Source organism: Dipodomys spectabilis, unplaced genomic scaffold (genome assembly GCF_019054845.1).
Source record: "Dipodomys spectabilis isolate Male_0828 unplaced genomic scaffold, ASM1905484v1 ptg000002l, whole genome shotgun sequence".
Lineage (NCBI taxonomy): Eukaryota > Metazoa > Chordata > Mammalia > Rodentia > Heteromyidae > Dipodomys > Dipodomys spectabilis.
In genome coordinates, this window is record NW_024870679.1 from 55,376,681 (window position 1) to 55,401,652 (window position 24,972).

The 24,972-nt window shown below is 35.8% G+C and overlaps 1 protein-coding gene across 1 annotated transcript in view; it reads right to left on the reverse strand.

The window, feature by feature from the left end:
- The window catches only part of Faf1 (Fas associated factor 1), a 297,788-nt gene that overhangs the window by 97,471 nt on the left and 175,345 nt on the right, over positions 1-24,972 (reverse strand). The window contains exons 10-12 of the mRNA XM_042677919.1: positions 18,675-18,801; positions 17,754-17,817; positions 16,522-16,603 (exon numbers count right to left, since the gene is read on the reverse strand). Of these exons, the coding sequence (XP_042533853.1) occupies positions 16,522-16,603; positions 17,754-17,817; positions 18,675-18,801 (273 nt within the window). The remainder of the gene's footprint in view (positions 1-16,521; positions 16,604-17,753; positions 17,818-18,674; positions 18,802-24,972) is intronic.

A 24,972-nucleotide genomic window follows, 5' to 3' on the forward strand; every position in this document is an offset into this window, starting at 1 on the left:
GGGACACAACCCCCTGACACTGTTAAAAACATGAGATTCCAGGAAAACACACTTTAAAAAAAAAGTTCCCACTTTAAGCTCCAGATGGAACGTGAGAAAGAAGATGATAAAGAGTATCATAAGAGAATCTTCAGGCTGTAGGTACTCTCATAGTAGCTTAAAAAAAAACAAACCCTGAATGATCTTAATCTTATCTCTCAGACACAACAACCTATCCACAAGCAATTTTCACAGGCGACTGTCACAAGTAAGAATAATAAAAACTATAATATGAAAATGCTTCAAATTTAGGTTATGAAAATCTGATTAAATGACAGATGCAAACCCCAGAATCAGATTTTTGATTATCTTATTAAGCTCAATAAGATACAGGCCAAAACAATTTTTAAAAATTCAGAGAATTAATCGATTTTGGGGAGAGATGAAATTGCAAAGAAATCAGAAAAACTGCTTTTGTGAAGAACAGCTAGTACACAGAAAACAACATTAGAAAATGTTTTCCGTGACCAGTTTTTTTTTAAATTGAGCCATTAATAATTTAGTGCATTAGCATTCACAGAATGCTATGTGTTAGGCACTAAAAATATAAAATAAATAAAATAAAGATCCCTTGCACTTAACGAATTGAGGGAGAAGAGATATTCAGGGTAAGTAAATATCTAATGGTTGTACCATTTAACAAGTGATAATACTAGAGCATTAAAAGGCTATACTTGGCAGGGTGCCAGTGGCTCATGCCTATAATCCTAGCTACTCAGGAAGTTGAAATCTGAGGATTGTAGTTCAAAGCCAGCTGGGGCAGAAAAGTCTGTGAGACTCTTGTTTCAGATTAATCACCAAAAAGCCAGAAATGGAGCTGTAGCTCGAGTGGTCGAGCACTAGTCTTGAGGGATAAAGCTTATGGGCAGTGCCCAGGCCTTGAATTCAAGACTCAGGACTGGCACAAAAAAGGGAAAAGGATATATTTGTATTATCTAATTTGGCAGAGAAGGTCTAAATTTCATAGAACACTAAAGAAAGCAATAGAGCTTCACTCTCACCAGCCTTTATGTCCTAGGTTTTAGTAAAACTGTAAAGAAAAAAATCTCAAACTTTTTTTTCAAAATTTTTATTGTGATTAAGTGGTTACATAAGTTCCCAAATTTCACAGTATTGTGGGATAGTGATGCTTAGGTAAAGTCACAAACACATTCTAACTTTCATGGGGCAAATTGTCTATCATGGTCTATAACATTTATGAGTTCTATGAGCTTTGCATTAGTTATTTCTTCCACATTGGGTGATATGCACATTTCTTTTGTTTTGCACAGCATCTCAAAACTTTAAAGTAACAGAATGCAGTTCTGCCACCTATCAACGGTGCGATTATGGGTCAAGATGGGTTTGTGAGGACTATGAATTATGCTGGTCTATTATAAAAAGTATTTAGAAGGAAATATCCAGAACTACCCATGAAAAATAAATGATTTTGAAAATAATTTCAAGGGATATTAGCCATGAAAATGCACCAAAGATCTAGGACCTCCTTGTTTTTTCCCATTGGCAACAGTGCTTGGGATGTTTATTGTGCCTTCAGTGCCTAACTAATCTTCACATTTAAATCCAGAAGTAAGGTACTAAATAAATGTGTAGCTGATAGCAACCAAGCTGACTTGGCTTTGAACTATTGTAGCTATTCAAACTAAACAGTATCATAGAACTATAGACTATGAAAGAAGTGAGACATATCTCAAAAGTCAAATACAGAGCAGACAGGAAACATTTGTGGAGGGGCTAAAGAGAAAATCATTTCTTTTCATGTATATGAATATCTATAATCTGTGTATTCAAGGATTTTAATATTGATGTGACAATTTCTAGAAATGGTAGCGTGGTTTGTTTTTTAAATAGGAACTTAAAAAGAGAATAAAATAGTACCCGATTTTCCCTCATTCCCATTTCTGATCTTCTTTGCCTTTACCATATCACCACCAGAATAATCACAATCTTTACTACAATTCTTTTGGTTTTGTTTTAAACTTGGGTGTGGTTTGTTAATACAAACAGCTGACAAACTGATATTATCTAGATTTACTAATTACTAACATTTTGCCCTGGCATTCCTTTTTGTTGTTGGTGATGGGTGTTGTGGGGCTTGAACTCATGGTCTGGGCACTGTCCATGAGCTCTTTTGCTGAAGACTAGCACTCTTAACACTTTTAAGCCACAGCTCTACTTCCAGTTTTTGAGTGGTTAAATGGAGATAAGAGCCTCACAGGGAATTTTCTGCCCTGGCTGGCTTCGAACAGAGATCCTCAGTTCTTAGCCTCCTAAGCAGCTATGATTAAAGGCCTGAGCCACCAGCACTCAGTGTGCATTCCTTTTATTAGACTTCTTTTCATGAAACACTTGAAAGTTACAGGCATGATTAATACTTCTGCCCTAAATACTTCAGAATTGGTTTCCCAGAAATAACACATTTACATATATAATCATTATTTCCTTTTCATACCAAAGATACAAAGATAAAATAATACAATTTAAACTAGATATATATAACATAATCTAAAATATATAATCTAAGATAATATAAATAGAATTGATACTCAAAATTGGCCTACGTGTCCCAACATTTTTGTAGCTGTTTTGTTTTGTCTAGGTCCTAAATTTGAATCATTCTAGAACATGGCCTACTTCCACAATTCCATTCTTGTTATAAATGTTCACAGGCCCAGCTTGGTAACTATCACCATGACTCAAGGTAAATGCATGATAAGATAATCTTCATTATGTAAGTGATACTTGAACTGAATTATAAAGACAGAGAAACTGGCTCCTCTGTATCTGAATGTTAAATTCAGGTGATAAAAAAAGTAGAGAAAAAAGTTTGTGCAAGCCAATGTCTACTCTGTCCCAAGAAGCCCAAGCTATACATTTTTATGTACTGGGAAAAGAAATGTAACACTTTTGCTTGTCCAGTTCCCCAAAATGACTTCAGTTACCAACAGGCAGCAATCAAACTGGAAAAGTTCTTTAAAAAAAAAAAAAAAGGCTACTAATCCTGATGCAAATGCTGGGATAGCATCCTGAAATTCTGAACACACAGATGTCTTTAAATCTCACATATCATATGGAAATCAGAAGCCCCCCCCCCCCAAAAAAACAGCCTAAAGTAAAACTAAACTATTGGGTTTAATCCCCAGTACAATAAAAATGTGTAAATATTTTTCTGTTCTACTATTCTCTTTTTTGTAGGTTGTGGGGCTTGAACTCTGGGCCTGGGCACTGTCCCTGAGCTCTTCAGTTCAAGGCCACTTGAGCCACGTGTCTCCACTTCCAGTTTTCTGGTGGTTAACTGGAGATAAGAGTCTCAGACTTTTGCTGCCCAGGCTGGTTTTGAACCATGATCCTCAGATCTCAGCCTCCTGAATAGCTAGGATTACAGGCATGAGCCAATGGCACCCGACTTACTACTATTCTCTTTTGAGATGATGCACACTATTTCTAGTTAACCACAGGTCTACTGAATAGGCAGAACATACATATAGATGTGAGCAGCACAGCTGGAGGATAGTAGTAGACAAGCACTCCCTTTTCCTAAATTAGGCTACTGAGGAAAAAAAGAACTCTCAGTCTACTTATTTCATATTTCCATATTTAGAGAAATGGGGAAACCATAGCAGTATTTAAGATATTTATACTTAATTTCACATTAAGATGTATGATTATATTAATAATGCATTCTAGTTTAAAAATTGTAGGAAACAGCCAGGTGCCAATGGCTCACGCCTGTAATCTAACTACTCAGAAGGCTGAGACATGAGGATCTTGGCTCAAAGACAGCCGGGGCAGCAAATTCCATGAGACTCTTGTCTCCAATTAACTACCAGAAATCCGGAAGTGGCACTGTGGCTCAAGTGGTAGAGCACTAGACTTGAGCTGAAGAGCTCAGGGACAGTGTCCAGGCCCAGAGTTAGAGCCCCATGACTGACTAAAAAAAAAAAAATATTGTAGGAAGTGTAATGATTAGTGGGCAATGATGTTTAATAGATTGTTGTGTTGCCTGGCAGACAGACTTCAAAGTAGAATATTGCAAAAAAAATTTAAAGCTGAATTTATGCACATAGGACTGTGACGTGTGTGTGTGTGTGTGTGTGTGTGTGTGTGTGTGTGTGTGTGTGTGTGTGTGTGTGTGTGTGTGTGTGTGTGTGTGTGTGTGTGTGTGTGTGTGTGTGTGTGTGTGTGTGTGTGTGTGTGTGTGTGTGTGTGTGTGTGTGTGTGTGTGTGTGTGTTCTGGCTCTGGGGATTGAACTCAGGGTCTGGGAACTATCCCTATCCCTGAGTCTCTTTTTTTGCTCAAGCTTTTTCGCTCTACCACTTGAGCCACAGATCCACTTCTGAATTTTCTGGTGGTTAATTGGAAATAAGACCTCAGCTTCCTGAGTAGCTAAGATTGTAGTCTTTGAGCAACAGATACCAGTTTTTAATTAACTCTTAATAATTAACTTAGTATGTGTGGCAGAGATTGATGGTACCTAAATATTTTCCATTTCTTTCTTGGTGAGAAAAATCTCTATATTGCTTTCTTTTGTTGGATTAATGGTTGACAACTAGAAACAACTTTTCTCAGTTTTCTATTAATCAAATGTAGCTCTGTAACTAAGTTCAGGATAATCTGAACGTAAGTATGAGAGTTCCAGCAGTCATGATAAATCCTGAATCTTTTCAGAGAAGCAACAAGACAGCAGAAAGCCTGAGTTTCTTACTTTGTGATGTGCCATACAAGGACTGGACAGATGACCTGTAGACTTTTTAAAGGAAGAGATAAATTAACTTCTATTCTAATTCATTTTTAAAATTTTTCTGTTATGCACAACTAAATTGAATCATAACTCTTATCTACAATAGTTTAACTTTAAAAGATATTCCTACTTATATGTAAAAATGATAAATTTATGGAACTGTAATAATCCATAAAATTTGAAGAAAAATTACGCATTATGTACTAGTTCTTGTTCTAGCGGAAAGATTCTCTCAGTTTACCATAGGATTCTGCCTTATACGCTAAGGGGTTATAATGGCAATGACCAGAATGGTCATTTAGAATACTACAGTTAGGAAGTTAGGAAGTGGTAGAGTGCTAGCCTTGAGCTGAAGAGCTCAGGACAGCACCCACACCCAGAGTTCAAGCCCCATGACTGACTTAAAAAAAAAAAAAAGTTCTTTAGAATACTATACTTACTCATTTGGCTATGAGAAAAGAGAAAAGCTATTCTAAGAAGGCCAATTGGAAAGCATGATTGAATGAACCCCAAGAAGGCATGGAGGTTGTGTAGAATGACTCTAGTCTTTTCTTCACACAATAGGGCAGGTAGTCTTTTCATTGCTAACATTTGATCCAACCATTTCATCTAGGGAAGCTACTCTGCTAGTATTTGGAACAGTGTAACAGTGAAGGGTGCACCAATCTGACTGAAATACATGTGTACCAGATTATATATAACTGAGATCCAACAAGGTTACTGAGGTCACAGTAAGTGGTTTGTCTTGGCATTAAAAAAAAAAAAAAAAACTTCTTGTAATTTATCTACCTACTACATGCACAGGTGCTTTCAGAACACAAAACAGCCACACTATACATGTTATTATGCAATTCACTTTATTCACTTATTTTGTGCATCATTCCAAAGCAATATTTATGAATAGCTTCATCTTTTAAATTGTTATATAGTATTCCACTATAAGAGACACCATTATTTATTTAATCTTTTATTAATGTATATTTCCAGTTTTGTGCTTTTAACAATACTAAAATAAATATTTGTGTATTTATTTTTTTGATTTGCATTAATACATTCAGCCATTTTTGCTGGTACGATAGGCAAAAAAGCTGTTAAGTGTAGTTTTAATCTGTGTTTCTTATATTATAAAATGTGAAGCACCTTTTTCATATTTTAATTTAATAGTATTTTCTATTTTCTCTAAAATATCTGTTTATATTACTTACCCATACTATGGTTGTTGTTTTTTCTTAGTGACTTTTGGAATTCTTCGTAAGTATATATATTGGAGAAAACAGCTCTTTGTGGTATTATTCTCTCCTGTTTTGTTAGGCAATCCAAGGAGAGTTGGTGAGAAACAAGATACTAGAAGATTAATGTGTATAAAAAGATACAGGGAAGTGGACAGGCTGTGAAATTTAGAGCCAAAATTTTGTAAACTACATCGTGCTACCACTGTACTGTTTTTTTCATCACTGCTTGCTGTTCCAAGGATTACACACATTTCAATTACACCAATCAGTCTCATTGTTATCCATTTGTCCCTTCTAATTCCTCCTACAAATTTCTTATATTGCTTTTTGCAGATATCATTTATTCCTGTATTATTAATCTAAAAATGTCATCTTCCTCTTCAAACTCTTTCAAAAGCTAACTAGTACTTAACAACCCAAAAAAGTTCTTGCTGACATTCATGGATTTCTTGATGAGACCCCCCCCTCAGGTATTTCTCTTCTAGCCCTATCTTTCAGTGACACTATCTTCTCTGACATTAACATTCAAGTAACATCATCACTATAAAGGTAAGGATTCATTACTCCAAGTGAGGTTTATCACCAAGTTATTTTAGTTGCCTTTCTGAGAAAATGCAGGAGGGATATACAGCTAGTCAGTATCAGGCTAGTTTGAAACTGCCTACCTTCAAATTCAAAGCTGCCTGATTTGTTAAATAACCCTATGAGATATGTATTATATCCCGAAGTCTTAAATGTAGAATTGAGAAGATGAAGTTGAGTAATCAGAGAAGTTGAATAATTTGGTTAAAAGTACACATCTATTATTAGTAATAAAGACCAGTAAAGAGTCAGAATTCAAACCTGATAATTCTCATTAGTACTACTTCTACCATACATTTTATTTATTTATTTTGCCAGTCCTGGGGCTTGACCTGTCCCTGAGCTTCTTTTTGCTAAAGGCTAGCACTTGAGCTACAGCACCACTTCCGGCTTTTTCTGTACGTATGGTACTGAGGAATCAAACTCAGGGCTTCATATACACTAGGCAAGCACTCTACCACTAAGCCACATTCCCAGCCTTTTATTTTTAAGCAAAATATGGAACAGATTTCTTGAACAGATCTAACAGCTTCAGCATTCTAAAATAATCATATGAATAAAAAATAATTTGTAGAACCAGGGAGGACCCTATAGGAGAAATGATGCAGAATGGATAGTCTACTGATGGTAATGATTCTTATGTCTGATATTTTTCAAATATATATAATTGGGGGAGGGGTGCTGATCCTGAACTCAGGTCCTGGACACTCTCCCTGAGCTTTTTCCCTCAAGATTAGTGCTCTATTTCTTGACCCACAGCTTTACTTCTGTATTTTTGTTGGTTAATTGGAGAAATAAGTCTCATGGACTTTCCACCCAGGCTGGCTTTGCAGCATGATGTTCAGATTTCAGCCTCCTGAGTAGCCATGATTACAGGTGGCCCCTAGGTACCTGGTTCAAATAGAATTTTAATTTTTAATTATAAAGGTGAAGTACAGAGAAGTTACAGTTACATAAGTTAGGTAAAGAGTACATTTCTTTTTGGATAATGTCACTCCTTCTCTTGCTCTCTCCCAGTTTTTCCCTCCCATTCCCATCCACAAGTTGAATAGTTAGTTCATTTTCAACATAGTCTCAAATATTTTTAAAAGGTGATCAAATTAAGAAAGTTTTAAATAGTAGCATAAATTAACAATTTCTTTTTGATTACTTTAAAAAATAATTACAATACAGGTACAAACATTTTTACCAAATGGGCAGATCTGATAACTAAGTTAATATAAAATGTCAGCTTTTTGACAAATATACATGTTTGTAGAATTATGAAATGCTTATAAATTAAATTCATTTAGTAATGGTTATTTCCATGATCAGAATTATATGTTAACTTTTATTCTCTACTTACGATGAATCTGTATTATTACTTTTCTTATAATAAACATTACTTGAGCAATGAGAAAATATTTTGCTAAAAGAATTATGTTAGCATCATACATGTGCAGGATGCTGTTCTAAACTGTCACATAAAATTACTCTAAAAGAAACTGCCCTGCCTTCAAGGAATTTAAATTGAAAAGATAACACAGACAAAATGAGCAGACTAGGCATATTTTCCAAAGCACAAAGAAGTTTGTTTACTTGGGGTTTTTTTTTTTTTTGGGGGGGGGGGGGGGAGATAATGGAGTTCCCGAGGAAGGAAAACAGGCTACTTTACAATGAGCTGACTTTAAAAAAGTTTGATCCATAATAACCATTGTCAAAGCGAAACACTCATTTTAGTTATAGGAATATCAACCAAGGTTTACAAAATTCCTTTCTGGGGTTGTGCTTAGAGCTAGTTCATAAACTGAGTAAGAAATCCAGTTTTGTTATTTTTTTCAAATTTGTTCAAAACAGCTTAACAGTGCCTTGACATCAATGATATATAACAACAAAATTACCATCAATGATATATAACAACACTCTCATTTTCCCCCCACTCAGATTAGAAACAAGTTTATTACTAGTTTCAGACTATGAAACTTATAAATGGAAAGCAGGACCTGAGCTCTGGTTTCCTTAAATTCAGTACATTTAGAAAAAGTACTAGGTCTGACTTCAGATATATGGACCATATCAGGATTATTGATATCAAAGCCTTTTGTCCTAAGAGGATGCCTGGGAAAGTAACAATCCTTTATTATCACATGGATAATAAACCCTGGCATTGTGATTTTTATTGCTGTTGATTTTCAGTTACTACAAATGTCTAATCATTGTCTAGGGCATTTTTTTGTTGTATAGAAGAGACTTGGGCAGAGACAGAGAGTTAGGGAGGGCCCCAGAGAGTTAGGGGGAAAAAAATATATCTTTGAAAAACTCCTAAGAAATTCATGGCTTAGCCAGCAGAAGCTCTTCCACTAACTTAATTAAGAAAGTTAACTATTGCCCTTTAGATAAACATTTTTGTCTTTAAGTAAAAGCAAAATACAAGCTTTACCTAGAAAATATCTTCTAAATGCCTGCTAAAGGTAGGGAATCACAGCTTCCCTCCTCTATGACTCTCAATTGTTCTTTCCAGCCTTGGGCCTTGCAAATACAACTCTCTGTTCAGCCTTCTAACATAAACTTGTTTTAGTTCCCTTAGATTAATTCATCTTCTTCAACTATTACTTTTTATCTCTGTTTTGTTCTGAATTCTGTTATTTTCCAAGCATGTTTTTTATCTTTTAAGATTCAGGTCAGAGCTGGATGGTAGATACTGTCATCTCACAACTGAGGATGCTGAATGAAGCAGGAACATCACAAGTTTGAGAACAGACAGAACTACACAGTAAATAAAAAGTAATCAAGTCAGGGGTACCTTCTCTAGAAACATCTTTGAAGGTGTAAAGGCAACTGTCCTCACTGTGTCTTTAGAATACTGTATGCTACAGATCTGTGTATTGTCTACCTTCCCTGCTAGACTGTGAATTTATTAAGGGCAGAGAACTTCTGTATCCTAGATAGTTAGTTGGTATGTAATAAACATGAATAGTTCTTAACTCTGTGAACATCATTAATAGTCAAGAACAAGAAAGAGGGGTCATACAATTGGTTAATGTATAGTCAGAAATCTAAATTTCATCATGATATACTTAATAAAAGAACTTAGGACACCTGCTTCGTTGAAATTAGCGCTCTGATTTGGGTAGCATTATAAATCCTCAAGGAAAAGGTAGAAAGAACCATGAACACTCTCACCAACAAGTGCTCTCAAATGAAATCAGTTTGAAGCAGTTTTCATTAAGATGGATTGAATGTGGCATTGTGAGAAACACTTTATCAAATGTAGTGTTTTACTTAGTGATTAACTATATACCAGTTGATGAAGCTCCCCAAATCCTTTGTAATCCCACCACTCCAATAAACATTTAATGAGTATATAAGTTCAAAAAGCCTAGCAGAGGATTTAAACCTTCAATCTTGTTTTTATTTACTCTTGGAACTCAATTTCTCACTTCAAGTGAAGAAAGCTGGTGCTTGAGGCTCATCTGTTGCCCTGGTAAAATTAATGTGCCTCCCACAGTTTAAATTAAACATGTGATATTTAAGATGAAAGAAATTTCATAAGAGTGCCAGAGTAGTGCCCTAAATTGTTTGAACATTAGCAAATTGTTTTTGGAAAAATGATACTTTCATAAGTTTAAAAATAATATTAAGATTTGGGTAAACTAAAATGTGAAATCTCAAAAGTAGAGACAAACTTGAATAACTGAATCCTGTAGTACAGAATGTATGTGGGAAATCTGAAGTGTAGTAGTATATTGTAAGCCATATTTACCTGTGTTGGAACATAAGGTCTTATTTGTGGGCACTGGTGGCTCACGCTGTAATCAAAGCTACTCAGGAGACCTGAAATCTGAGAATCATGGTTCAAAGCCAGGGCAGAAAAAGTCCATGAGCTGTGGCTCAAGTGACAGAGCTCTAGTCTTGAGCAAAAAACATTCAGGGACAGTTCTCAGGCCCTGAGTTCAAGCCCCAGGACCAGCACTGATAAACAAATGAACTAATATGAGAATATAGTTATTAATTTCCCTATCTTACTGGTTATAAGGTCCAAATGAAATGCATATACAGGAAAATGTTTTATATAACAGCATCATGTAAATCCGAAGCATTATCATTATATATTGTACTTCACCTAATTAAAGGGAGATAAATATATAACACTAAACATACCAGCTTCAATTTAATTTTGAAAAATTTATTCATTATGAGGCCAACTCTTGCTTACATTTATAGAAATGTTAATAAATTACGCATAAACTGTTGATCTTTAAACTGGGAAGGGAAACCTGAACAAGAGAAGGAAGATAAAGACATTTTAGTAGTCCACAAAGGTCAGTGAATTTTGATGTGAATCTACTAGGAAGCAACACTTTTAATTATATGAACCAATGATTTTCATTTGCTAAAATACCTTCACATTAATAAAAAGCAAACAATCAATTGTTTCATTAGAAATATCCAGGAGTTAATAAACAAGAGCTTATGCTCCTCTGGGGATTATCAAGTCTGAATAAATCTAAATGCCAATTTACTATGCAAGATACTTAGTAAAAGTTCTTTTGTAAGTAATATACTGTATAAGTATCTGCATTTAAAGCTATAATACAGAACTTCTTGACATGAGATTTTAGAAATACCTATGCCTATTTTGGGAGCTACACTTTTTTTTTTTTTGTCAGCCATGGGGCCTGAACTCTGGGCCTGGGCGCTGTCTCTCAGCTTTTCAGCTCAAGGCTAGTGCCCTACCACTTGAGCCATAGCACCACTTCCAGCTTTTTTCTTCTTATGTGGTGCTGAGAATCAAACCTAGGGCCTCATGTATATGAGGCAAGCACTCTATCACTGAGCCAACTTCCCAGCCCCAAGAGCTATACTTTGAGTTACAAAAAACCCAGACAGGGCTGGGAAGGTGGCTCAGTGGTAGAGTGCTTGCCTTGCATGTCTGAGGCCCTGGGTTCGATTCCTCAGCACCACATAAGCAAAAAGAAAAAAGCCGGAAGTGGCGCTGTGGCTCAAGTGGTAGAGCGCTAGCCTTGAGCTGAAGAGCTGAGGGACAGCTCCTAGGCCCAGAGTTCAGGCCCCATGACCAGACCCAAAAAACAAAAACAAAACAACAACAACAAAAAAAACGAGACTTTTTTTTCATCATTTCAACTGCTTTACTAATCTTACTGGAAAGGACAGACATGTTTTTATCAAATTGCAAGTGGCTGTTTAAATACAACTGCATGATCACAGAACCAAAGATTTAATAAGCCTTTAAAATCTTATTATAATAAATTATTCAGCATTACTTACAAATCATTGTTTTGGAGGGGGGAGGATTGGAGAAATGGTCTTACTACTTAGGCCAGTCTGGTTTGGAATTTACTGTGAGCCCAGATTAGCATCAAACTTGTGACCCTTCTGTCCCTCTGGTATTAAAGGAGTGAGCACCCACACTGGCCCTTCAACATTCTTACAAAAGTGCTTTATCTGATTTAACAATTAGACTTATTATTCTTTTGCCCCCAAGGAAGGATAGCCTGAGGAACAAGGCAAATAATATTGCAAAGAAGCACACAAATCCAGAATTTGGAACAAGTCATTTGGCTTGATTTCTTCACAAAGCAAATGTCATGGGGGGTAGGGGGAGAGGAAGAGATGGTGCTTACTTAAGAGAGATTTAAGAAGTCTAAAACTTAAATATCATTTGTGATCCTTGAGTGAATTGTGTGTTCAAGAAAGAAAAACAGCTAAAAAGTTATTTTGGGGACAATTGCTGAAGTTTTAATATGAATTGAATATTAATATTTGAGAATTATCATTAATTTTGTTTCATATGACAATGGTATTATGATTAAGTAGGAAAATCTCATGTTTACAAGACATACTAAAGTTTTAGGAGTAAAATGTGAACTTTATAATTTATTTTGAAATGGTTTAGTCAAAAATAATGAGTATATTTTGAAATGTTTTTATGCAGCTTACATTTTATTAACTTCTAAGGTTTAATTGCAATAAACGTTAAAATATTTAAAATTTATTTATATTTATTTTTATACAAAAAAATTTAGTATTATTTTTTGGTCGGTCATGGGGCTTTTGAGCTCTTCAGCTCAAGGAGAGCGCTCTACCACTTGAGCCACAGCACCACTTCCAGCTTTCTAGTGGTTTATTGGAGATAAAGCCCGGGCTGGCTTCGAACAGCGATCTTCAGATCTCAGCCTCCTGAGTAGCTAGGATTACAGGCGTGAGCCACTGGCGCCCGGCTATACAAAAATTTTTATAATAAAAGTTTAAAATTCTATGCTGGGTGCCAGTGGCTCACGCCCGTAATCCTAGCTACTCAGGAGGCTGAGATCTGAGGGTCATGGTTCAAAGACAGCATGGGCAGGAAAGTCCCCGTGAGACTCTTACCTCCAATTAACCACTCAAAAACTGGAAGTGGTGCTGAGGCTCGAGTAGTAGCGCACTAGCCTTGAGCTGAAGAGCTGAGGGACAGTGCCCAGGCCAGAGTTCAAGCCCCAGGACCAATAACAACAACAACAAAAAATAATATACAATTAAACAAATGGACATATATCAAAAGGGAAAATGCTACAATAGTATTGAAAGATGACTTCATTTTATACAAATATCCATAAATACAATTACATAAAGATACCATAAAATATGGGAAAACATGTATCATAAAATCTGTTAGAAAGCTCAGGGACAGAATCTAAGCTCTGAGTTCAAATTCTAGAAACTGTAAAAAGAAAAAAGTGCTATTCCACCATTCTAAGAATAAATAATATTTTGTTTTCGTTTTAAACTCAGAGCCTTTTTTGCTATTGCTCTACCACTTGATGTCTCCAGCCTTGCTTTTCAGATGGATATTTTGGATCTAGAAGTCTCTGGATTTTTCTAAGCAAACTGCCTTCATTCTTCAGATCTTAGTCTCTTAAGGAGGAAACATCACACTGGTCCCTGGCACCATTATTTAACTGTTAGTAACTGACCAATTTTCTTGGAATTCAGTATTTAACATTTAAGATTGATTTTTCTTAGGCTGGATACAATGGCTTAAGTCTGCAATCTAAGCTACTTGGGAGGCAGGAATCAGGAAACGGAAGTTCAAGGCCAGCCCTGGGAAGAAATTAGTGAAATGCTATCTCAACAAACAAGCCAGACATGGTGATTCACACGTAGATATGTAGGAGGTACAGGTAAGAAGAATGTGGCACTAGCCAACCTGGGAAACCTAAAGAGACTATATTTGAAAAATAAATAAAACAAAATGGGCTTGGAATATGTCTCAAGTTGTAGAGAGTTTCCCTGACAAGCTCAAGTACCAGGTCTTGAGTTCAAATATGGGTACTGAAAAAAAAAAAAAGGGCTTTTCTTTGTATCAGAACTATATATAAATTACAAATCTCACAGGGAAGCTTTGACTCATTATCAAAACTGCTTGCCTTCTTTAATGTTAGCAGTTTCCCCTTCTCCATTTACATGCCACTGTTTCCCTACTTTTGTTCCATTCATTAAACATATATTGCATTTATTGTGTTTAGGAATGAAAAGGGCATGGCTCCTGCCAAAAGAAAACTGGAACCTGGAAAGACATATATAGAATGGATAATTACAATGTGTTTAGTGTACCAATAACAGAAAACAGAGGGTTTCACTGGACAGTACTAGAAGGGTAGGTGATGGAAGTGGAAATAAGGGCCCTCCAGTAAAAAGCAGGAGAAAAGGCATTCCTGACATTGGGGAAGCATGCAAGAAGAGTAAGATTATGGAGAAATTGTACTGAAGATAGAGAGAGTTTGCCTCTTGTGGGGCATTCTTTCCGTATCATAACATGGTAAGATATTACATGATAATACAGCAGAAGAGAGAGGGAAGAAGGGAAAAAAACACCAAACTCCTACAACAACTAGCACATTCCTGAGATAAAATTCCTAATGGATTCATCAGGGTGGCATCCCCAGGACCTAGCCAACTTTTAAAGGTACCGCTCCTCAACACTGTTACAATAGCAATTAAATGTCAAAGTAAGTTTTTTTGGAGGGAATATTTAAACCATAGCAGGTAGGGAAATGAGAAGAGCTGAAGCTATAGAGATACACTGAAGCAATTACTGAGGTGTTGATTGCTGTGTTAATATACAAATAGATTAATTAAAATCTTCTTGCTCAAAATGTGCCTTCTGAATTTTTACTTGATTTTAAGATGACAAAGCCCGAATCTGTTTTTAAGAAAGAGTTGCTACACAGTGAATTTTGGGGAAAAATATTACAGTTGGTAGATAGTGTTCCTTCTTTAGCTAAGTCAGTTGGGGCATAAAAATATTAGGTGGGAAATTCCAAAACCAAAAATTTATGTATTTTAAATTGTGTATTGTCCTGAGCAGCTTGATGAATTATCAGATATTCAGTTTCTTCTTGCTAGTGATGTATCACTATCACTTTGTCCAGCCTCTCCATCCTCTATATGTTATGTATATATTAGACTTAGTTATCTTAATTATCAGATAGATTGTCATGACATCAAAATGCTTTCATTAAAAAAGCATTTACTTAACTTAATAATGATCCCCAAAGAGCTAGAGTACTGATGCTGATACTGAGTATTTGCATATGCCAAAGAGAAGCTGTGAAGTACTGTCTTTAAATGAAAAAGTGAAAGTACAAGAAGATACTTTTAGACACACAGATAGACAGACCATTTAATTTTCATTACAAGATAGTCTTGTTTTATTTTATCAATGGTTGCTTTTTTTTTTTTTTTCCGGCTGTGGGGCCTGAACTCTGGGCCTAGGCGCTGTCCCTCAGCTCTTCAGCTCAAGGCTAGCACTCTACCACTTGAGCCACAGTGAAACTTCCAGCTTTTTCTGCTTATGTGGTGCTAAGGAATCAAACCCAGGGCCTCATGCATGCAAGACAAGTGCTCTACCACTGAGCCACCTTCCCAGCCCCCACTGGTTGTTTTCAATCTCTGAACGAGTCTAATTTGTAAATTAAATTTTGTTAAGCAAAAACAACTCTTTCAGAGCACAAAAATCCACTCAAAGGAAATTACACATTTACAAAAACAGTATGAGTTAAGTATTTGTTATCCAAAATGTTTGAGACCAGAAGCATTTTAAATTTTCGGATGTTTGTATAAACGTTTTTAATTGAGCACTCCTAATCCCAAATTATGAAATCCAAAACATTTTGAGTATCATGGGAGCTAAACATGTTTTGAATGTTAGCGCATTCTGGATTTTAGGTTTTCAGATGAGGGATGCTCAAGTAAGTCTAGGATCTGGTACCAAGCTTTCAGATATCTCTTGGGCACCCTGGAATATACACCCACAGATGAAAGAGAACTACTACCAATATTACTTGGAACACTTATTTTGGGGAAAGAACTGATCCTCTATCAAGAAATTAGCAATCATGTAATGGAAAATAATACAAACACAAACTGGTCATGTGTAAGTATGTTCTCCCCAACACCTTCCCCCCACACCCCCCCCCACACAAAAAATCCTGCTGCAGAATTTGCCTCTTGCAAAATCCAGGGGGGAGATTAGAGAAATGCTCTGATATACGCATCTTGATCAGACTGGCAGATGAAACAAAGACCAAATTTTCAATGTCAAAAGAAAGCAGAGCCAGGCACCAGTGGCTCACATCTGTAATCCTAGCTACTCAGGAGGCTGAGATCTGAGGATCACGGTTCAAAGCCAGCCCAGGCAGGAAAACCCGTGAGATTCTTTTAATAAACCACCTGAAAACTGGAAGTGGGGTTGTGGTTCTCAAGTGGTAGAGTGCTAGGCTTGAGCTAAAGAGCTTAGGGACAGGGCCCAGGCCCAGAGTTCAAGCCCTACAACCAACAAAAACAAACAAAAACACCACAAAACAGTATATTAAACATTTCCTCAGGCTTAGTGGTAAATCTATTAGAAGTGTTTTTTTAATCAGGAAAGGTAAAACTGTACTTACATCTCGGGCTTTCACATAGAAGGCCTCTTGAAAAGCAGCTTCTAATGAGCCAATAAAAAATACAGGATGGCAGTCACCATATCTATAGGAAAAATTGAGTCTATTAATTAAGGTACATTTCAAATCCACAAATCTAATCAATGACTTTTAAGTAAATGTTAGGGCTAGTATCTAGTATAAAGATTAAGACATTTCTTTAAAAGCTTGGGGAAAAAATGTGTTTTTTCAATTCTCCTTGTCTATATTAATAGATTACAACTCTAGAATTTTAATTATAACTGTCAAATGTTGTACTTAAAATGCCACTTATAAGGATCAACTAACTTTTTGGTTACTCGTGTTGACAGCTTTAGCTTCCTATTTTAGTTCATGTAAATAGTTTTCATGTAAAGGTCCCATATTATATTACATGAGAAAAATACTAAGAGAAATATTACTTACATCAAATTAAGGGTTAAAAATTAATCCTCCTCATAATTAAACACTTCAAAAATTCCCAAATGTACATAAGCATTTTTTGAGTCTTAATAGAAAATTTCAAAGGAAAAGTAAAAAATTCCCTTATTGTTAAAAATTTTAAATTATTTTAAAATTTTATTTACTTATTTATTTACTGGTACTGTAGTTTGGCTCAGGGCCTCAATCTGATCAGAAAGGTGATCTATCACTTTAGCTATATACCTAGCTCTTTTGTAGGATCTGATGTTATTGCCTAGAACTGGCACAGATCTGAAATTCTCTTACTTGAGTCTCACAAGAAACTAAGACCACAGATGCATACCACCATGCACGGCTCACTGGTTGAAATGGAGGTCTTACTAACTGTATCTTTCCTGGACTGGCTTGGTTGGAACTGTGATTTTCCCTATCTCTGTCTACAGAAATCTATTATCATTTAAATTTTATTCTGTCTGTCTTAGGATGAACTAAAAATGTATATGATATCCCAGTCCTTTGGGAAACACAATTGAGATATTACATTTAACTCATCCTTTAAACTTCAATGAAGATACAGAGATTAAGTAATGTACCTCTCTGAAGTAGTATATGGTTTATTAGTTAGCTTACATTTAACAATATGTACTTCCCTACCAGGACAATATATATTGGTAAAGACATCATTTGGATACTTTATGGCAAAATTTTAAACAATCTATAATTAAAATTGCCCCAGGAAAATCACAGTAGCATAAGAGAACATCAATTTTATATAGTTAATGTCCTAACCCTACCTTGAAGAAAACTCTGCTGTAAATTGTAATAAGGCATCTCCTTCATTTTCTGCGTTTTCTGGCACTAAAAAACAAACAAAAGAAAAAACAAAAACCAAAAAAACAAAACAAATAGACACAAAAAACAAACCACATAACATCTAATCCCACATATAAGAAATATATTTAATCAATAAAGAGGAAATAAAATTAAGCTTTAGCTTCTGTGATATATCTGAGGGGACATTTTAACTCAGCATACATTAGAAGATCATCAAGCCAGTATAAAAAATAATCTTTAAAAAATTCCAAGCTCATAAAATGTGGAAATCAACAGACACAATTCTGGCAAGCATCTAATGTATGTGCCAGCTGTAAAGATTTTACTATTTTCTAGATATCTTGTTGTTAAATTATATTAAAAGATCTGACATTATTTTAAAGACCACATTAATGAGGAAATTTTTCAACTTCATTTAAATATTACATCTATTTCTGCCCACAGGAGAGCTATAATTTCACAGAGTGAAAGAGGTACTTAAGAATTAATTTTAGCAGTCATTCTGCCTTAGTATTACTTGATTTCTATATTACATATCTCATAAGCGGAAGTGACAGTGATGGTACATTTACTTTTTTCCTTCCAAATATGAGTATTAGTCGATAAAAATGTTATTATTCTTCACAATGATGTCTTTGATAAGATGTGGGAAACAATACACATAAGAAACAAAATGTACATTTCCTTGAATTTTTTGTAATTTTTACTATTACACCGAGAATTTGGGGGCTTAATAAAATCAAAACTCAAAAGACTGATTCTAATGGAGAACGTTCACTCCTTTTATTTAATATCTCAAAAATCTAAAGTTTACCATTGTTAACTTTGAGTTCTAGAAGGGAGAATTATAATGCTGGCCCCAAAGAGATATTAATACTCACTCATTGGAGATTTTCTCAGGGCAGATGACGCCATGCTGAATACTTCTCCATCATCCACCCCAAATTCTGTAGCATCTTCGAAGTCATCTCCATCGCTATCACTAACCATATGAACATCGGTGCTTTGCTATTTAAGGAAAGTCCTGATTAGATTCATATTGATTTCAACATAGCAGATTCTAAATTTATGTACTTACAACAGGATATTAGTATTATCAAACAAGAAGTCATTTAGGAAAGTAAAGCTTAGTACTTTTCATTTTAAGAATTATATACTAAACCTGCTGTAAAGGAGACCAAAGTTTGGAGAATAACAGAAAATGAAGGATATTTATAAACTTAATGAACACAGGGGTTTTTGTTTTATCCCTAGTGTAGAATATGGAATTAAGTGCTCAATAAGAAAATGGGTACAACTTAAAAAGTCAGAGACAAAGTAATAAATGAAGCTTTCAAAAAGCTCACAGTAGGGGCTGGGAAGGTGGCTCAGTGGTAGAGCACTTTGCCTTGCATGCTCGAGGCCCTGGGTTCGATTCCTCAGCACCACATAAGAAAAAAGCTGGAAGTGGCGCTGTGGCTCAAGTGGTAGAGTGCTAGCCTTGAGCTGAAGAGCTGAGGGGACAGCACCCAGGCCCAGAGTTCAGGCCCCACGACCGGACCCAAAAAAAAAGCTCACAGTAGCTAGGCACCAGTAGTTCATGCTTATAATTCTAACTACTAAGGAGTCTAAGAGCTAAGGAACATTGTTCAAAGTCAGCTTGAGCAGGAAAGTCCATGAGACTCTCCAAATAACCAGCAAAAAGTTGGAAGTGCAATTGTGGCTCAAGTGGCTGAGTGCTTGCTAGCCTTGAGCAAAAAAGCTCAGGGACAGTGCCCAGGCCTTGAGTTCAAGCCCCAGAACCAGCCCAAAAAAGAAAAAAAAAAAAAGAGGAAAACTATTTGATCCTTCAGTCTATACAGAAGAACCTAACTTAAAAGTAACTTCTAGGGTTGAAAGGTGGCTCAATGGTAGAGTGCTTGCCTCACATGCATGAGGCACTGGGTTTGATTCCTCAGCACCACATGAGCAGAAAAAGCCGGAAGTGGTGCTGTGGCTCAAGTGGTAGAGTGCTAGCCTTGAGCCAGCACTGAGGGAGGGACAGAGCTGAGGGACAGTGTCCAAGCCCAGAGTTCAAGCCCCACAACCGACAAAAAGAAAATAGTAACTTCTAGAAAAGCATTAAGAGAAACAGAATCAAAGACTCACAAAATTTAGCTAGAAGGAATACTAGAGGTTAACCACTTACTGAATTATAGATTTTAAAGCTGGAAGGTATCATATATATATATATATCATATATATATATATTTTTTTTTTGGTCGGTCATGGGGCTTGAACTCTGGGCTTTGGCGCTGTCCCTTTGCTCTTCAGCTCAGGGTGAGTACTCTACCACTTGAGCACAACGCCACTTCTGGTTTTCTAGTGGTTTTTGGAGAAAAGAGTCTCATGGACTTTCCTGCTCGGGCTGGCTTTGAACTGTGATCCTCAGATCTCAGCCTCCTGAGTAGCTAGGATTACAGGCGTGAGCCACTGGTGCCCGGCTCTTACAGATTTTTTGTCAGTGGTTTTCCTAACTACTTTTCATGGATTACTACCTTTCCCCAGTCACAAATTACAGAAATTTACAGTATACAATGCCTATGTTCATTGGACTTTAAAAAGTTATGCCTGCTCTCATGGAGGAAGAGGGCAATAAGGAGTTTAATACTCTTGGAGTCATATCTGTTTGACAGTTAGGGTCTAGGGTATGCCTGAAGCACTTCAGACCCCAAGAAACAATTTTAAAATTGTTAAGTTTAGCATTTCCTCTCTGGACAAATCCAAGCATTAATGCCCAGAATTGTACTATTTTCATCTCATTTTTAAGAGTCTTCCCAATGCTTTGGCATTGAGCAAGATAATAAAAACACACTATTGGATGAATTAATGAATGTACTGCCTTAAGTCATTTGTCTGCTATTCTGGACCTATTACTACTTCACACAAAAGCCTTATTTCTACATGCAATTGTAATTTTCCCTGAATATTTTGTTCTAGAGAGCCAAGATCTCCTGGTCTAAGATTTGTAAGCTTAAAATTTCAAAACCCTTTCCCATTTTAAAGCCGTGAGGAGTCTCTTCTATAAAACCCATTTCCTAAAACAACTGCTCTTGAACTCTTTTGAACTCTTTACAGTTAAAAGCTTGGATGAAGGTCCTTCTAACTTTGAGGCTTAGAGTTAAACAGGTAAAGGCTCAAAATCTGTAATGCACACTACATGTTCCTTTCAAGTGCCTAGTCATGATCACAGGCAAGTAAAAGAAACAAAGGACTATAGTAACACACCCCGCAACCTTGATCAGCTAGATTCATCTCAGCTTTCACCAAGTCTTTTCTAGTATTCACCCCTCTCTCTGAGAGGCATCAAATTAAGAATGAGAGTTTAGGGACATGGGGCAGGAAAAACAAAGAATATTCCATATATACTTCTCTTTTTTCTCACTTCTTTTATTGTCTAACATCTATCCTTTCTCCAAATTCAATTTTCAATCAAATGATATCCCTCCTCCTTTCCAAATAAGGTCTTACTTTATATTAAAAGTGATTTTAATTCTTTTATATGACCTATTATTCATTTTGGCTCCACAAAGTACAGAATCCTTCAGTCTCTTATGAAACCCTACAACAACACCTTCAAATGGAGGTATCTAAAAGCCGATTTTGTTGAAAAAAGTATATTTCAAATATGAATTATTGAAGTATCTGCAAGAATGAACTACTTAATTATGTATAAGGAACTCCCAATCTCTTCACATTTTCTTATCAGCCATCTCACAGGTTAGGAAAAGCTTTTCTAAAAAATGAGATAAACAATCTTTTTTTCATTAATGTTTGCTGATGAGAATAGATAATCTCATGATCAGTCATGGCTGCCTTAAAATGCTTTGAATGTAGAAAAGCTGTTGATTCAGAATTTCAAAAATATCCAAATTTTATTATTCTATTTTAGCTGTTTATTACCTTCATTTACTCCTTCTATCAGTCAACAAACATTTACAAATATCTACTCTGTACCAAATTTTCAAGACTTGTGTGAAAGGTATAGTCTATGCCCTCTTGAGGAGAACTATATTATACAGATAGTAATAATATTGAAAGATAGTGTTAAGATATATGAATAATAAAATGAGATAATGTTATACCTAACTCAACTCAGGGTGAGAGGGATTAGGGAAAACTTGCAGGAAATGACAACAAAACTATTTGAGACAAATATTTAGAAATGAAAATACATCAAAGCAATCTTATAACTAAAGTAAATGTTTCTTTTAGCAGACATTACCAACCATATATTATGTTAAGGCACAAGGTTAAAGGCTAGGAATACAAATGTAATATATAGTTTCTATCTTCAAGAAATTCCCACTCTAAAAGGAAAATATATTTATTTGCTTGGTGTAGGAGGTACAAAAAAAGGTATAACCAAATGCTATTTAAAAATAGAGAGTGACTTAGTCCCTCAAGGACTATTACAAAGACTGTTCAGGATGTCATACAGTGCGCCAAGATTTAATGCAGACCTTGAAGATAGCATAGTGGTGGAGTATATGTATGGTGCAGAGGGGAGTTACACAATGAGGGGGGAAAAGTGAGTAAATAGTTCGGTATTTTAAAAGATCAATGAAAATCCATAAAAACACAAAGAATTACTAGTTTCATGTGTATACAAGAAGTGTGACCTAGCCATAAGGGCAAAAAAGATTGATGGCATTAGACTGTGTCACTCCTTAAAATTATGCTAAGATTATTTGCACATTACTATGATGGCAATAAGAAAATCAGCAGAGGTTTTTAGGCAGGGAAGTGTTGAAGGAAACAACTCTCATGTCTCTGTGTGTTATTTGGTATGGTCTGCTTGCATAAGGACCTAAAGACATGAGAAAAGTGACCTATTAAAAAAAAAAAGGTGACCTATTTCAAATATCTAAGGAAGAGATTACTTGAACAGTGAACAATGGAAATTAAGTAAAGATGACAAAATCATAATGTATTTCCAGGATGAGGGACCAGTGGTTTATACATATAATCCTAGCTACTCAGAAGGGAAGATCAATATTTAAAACTAGCTAGGGCAAAAGTTCAAGAGACCCCATTTCAATCAATAGCCAGATGTGGTCATGCATACCTATCATCAGTTACATGGGAGGCTGAGATCAGGGGATTGTGGTTGCAGGCCTCTCTGTGCTCAAGGCTAGTGCTCTACACTTGAGCCACAGAGCCACTTCTGGCTTTTTCTGAGTAGTTTATTGAAGGTAAGAGTCCTACAGACTTTCCTGCCTGGACTGGCTTCAAACCATGATTCTCAGATCTCAGCCTCCTGAGTAGCTAGGATTATAGGGGTGAGCTACCAGTGCCTGGCTAAAACCCTCTTTTTTTGATGAGCTTTTAAAGATGATGCAGGAGATGAAGGCTTTTGGCATACAATAGGTATGCAATCAAGTATTGAATAGATATTGAACAAATCTTCTTTATCATTCATGCCACCATCTCGGCATCATTTTTTTTCTTACCTGTCCTTTCTCAGAGATCTTGTCAGTAATCAGTCCTACTATTCTTCTGAAATATTTCTGAAATCCATACTCTTTATTCTTTGTACTAGCAATGTTCTAGTTCAGATCTTTTTTCTCCAAATTCAACTTAGAAATATGTTTTAAATTTAACCTATTCTTTGCATCTGGCCAGTTATCTCCTGCTTTTTATATTTCAACTTGCGTTGCAATGACTTCATTTTTAATAAAGAGCGCTGTCTAGGATAATCTCATCCCTAGAATAATGTAATGTCTTCATTGCTTGTATTCATAGTGCATTCTATGACAATCACTTTAAAATACCTTTCTTCAATTTCCCAATGTTCCATCCCCCAGTAAGTATCTGTGGGGGGGGGGGAGGGGGGCGAGGGGAAGGTGGGGGTTGCAGGGCTTGAAATCAGGGCCTGGGTGCTGTCTCTGAGCTCTTTTGCTGAAGGCTAGTATTCTACCACTTTGAGCCATAGAGCCACTTCCAGTTTTTGAGTAGTTAATTGGAGATAAGAATCTCACAGAGACTTTTCTGGCCAGGCAGGCTTCAAACAACAATCCTTTTATCTCAGCCTCCCGAGTAGCTAGGATTATAGGCATGAGCCACCAGTGCCTGTCAACCACAATCACTTTTAAGTGTATATTTCAACAGTATTAAATATATATCCTCTAAAAGTGGCATGGTAGCTCAAGTGGTAGAACACTAGCCTTGAGCACAAAAAGCTCAGGTACAAAGTCCAGGCCCAAGCTCAAGCCCCAGGACTGTCAATAAATAAATATCCTCAATATTGTGGCACCACCAATACCATCCATACTCACCGAACAATATCAGCTTCACATCCTCTTTATCTCAACACCCTGGCAACCATCATTCTATTTCCTTTCTTTATAATTTTGATTACTCTAACTATATTCACCTAAGTAGAATCATAAATTATCTTTTTGTGAATGACTTATTTCACTTAAAATATTCATCTATGTTATAGTATTTGTCAGAATGCCCTTCCTCTTCAATTATCCTTTTAAATATATGCTACATTTTGCAATTTATTCATCTACTGGAGGACATTTGAGTTTTTTCATGTTTAAATTACTGTAACATCTCTATAAATGTGAGACTACAGATATCTGAGGCCCTATCAGCATATAACTAGATGGAAAATTGCTGGATCAAATAGTAATGCTATTTTTTATTCTTTTGAGGAATTATACCATTTTCCATTACTGCTATATAATTTCACATGCCTTCCAACAGTGTACAAGAATCCATATTTTCTTGATATATGATGACACTTGTTACTTTCTGTTTTTTGAAAATAGCTGCATCATAGTGCATAGGAGATGGTTCTCATGATTGGAGATGATAATTTTTCATGTTCTTATTGGACATTAGTTATATATTCTTTGGAGAAATGTATATTTGTAATCCTTTTCTCATAAAATATTTAACTGACAATAAGTGGTATATTTATAGGGTACAACATTAATATTTTGAAAATATAGTCATATAAAAACATTATAGAATAAATTGAACTACATTTAAGAACTTGTCATTTCTTGTGATATAAATACCAGAAATTTATTCACTTGCAGCAATTTTGAAATTTGGAAAACAGTCTGATTAGCTATTGAAATTTGGAAAACAGTCTGATTAGCTATATTCAGCTATATTCAGTCATGAATACATCTCAAAATTTATTCT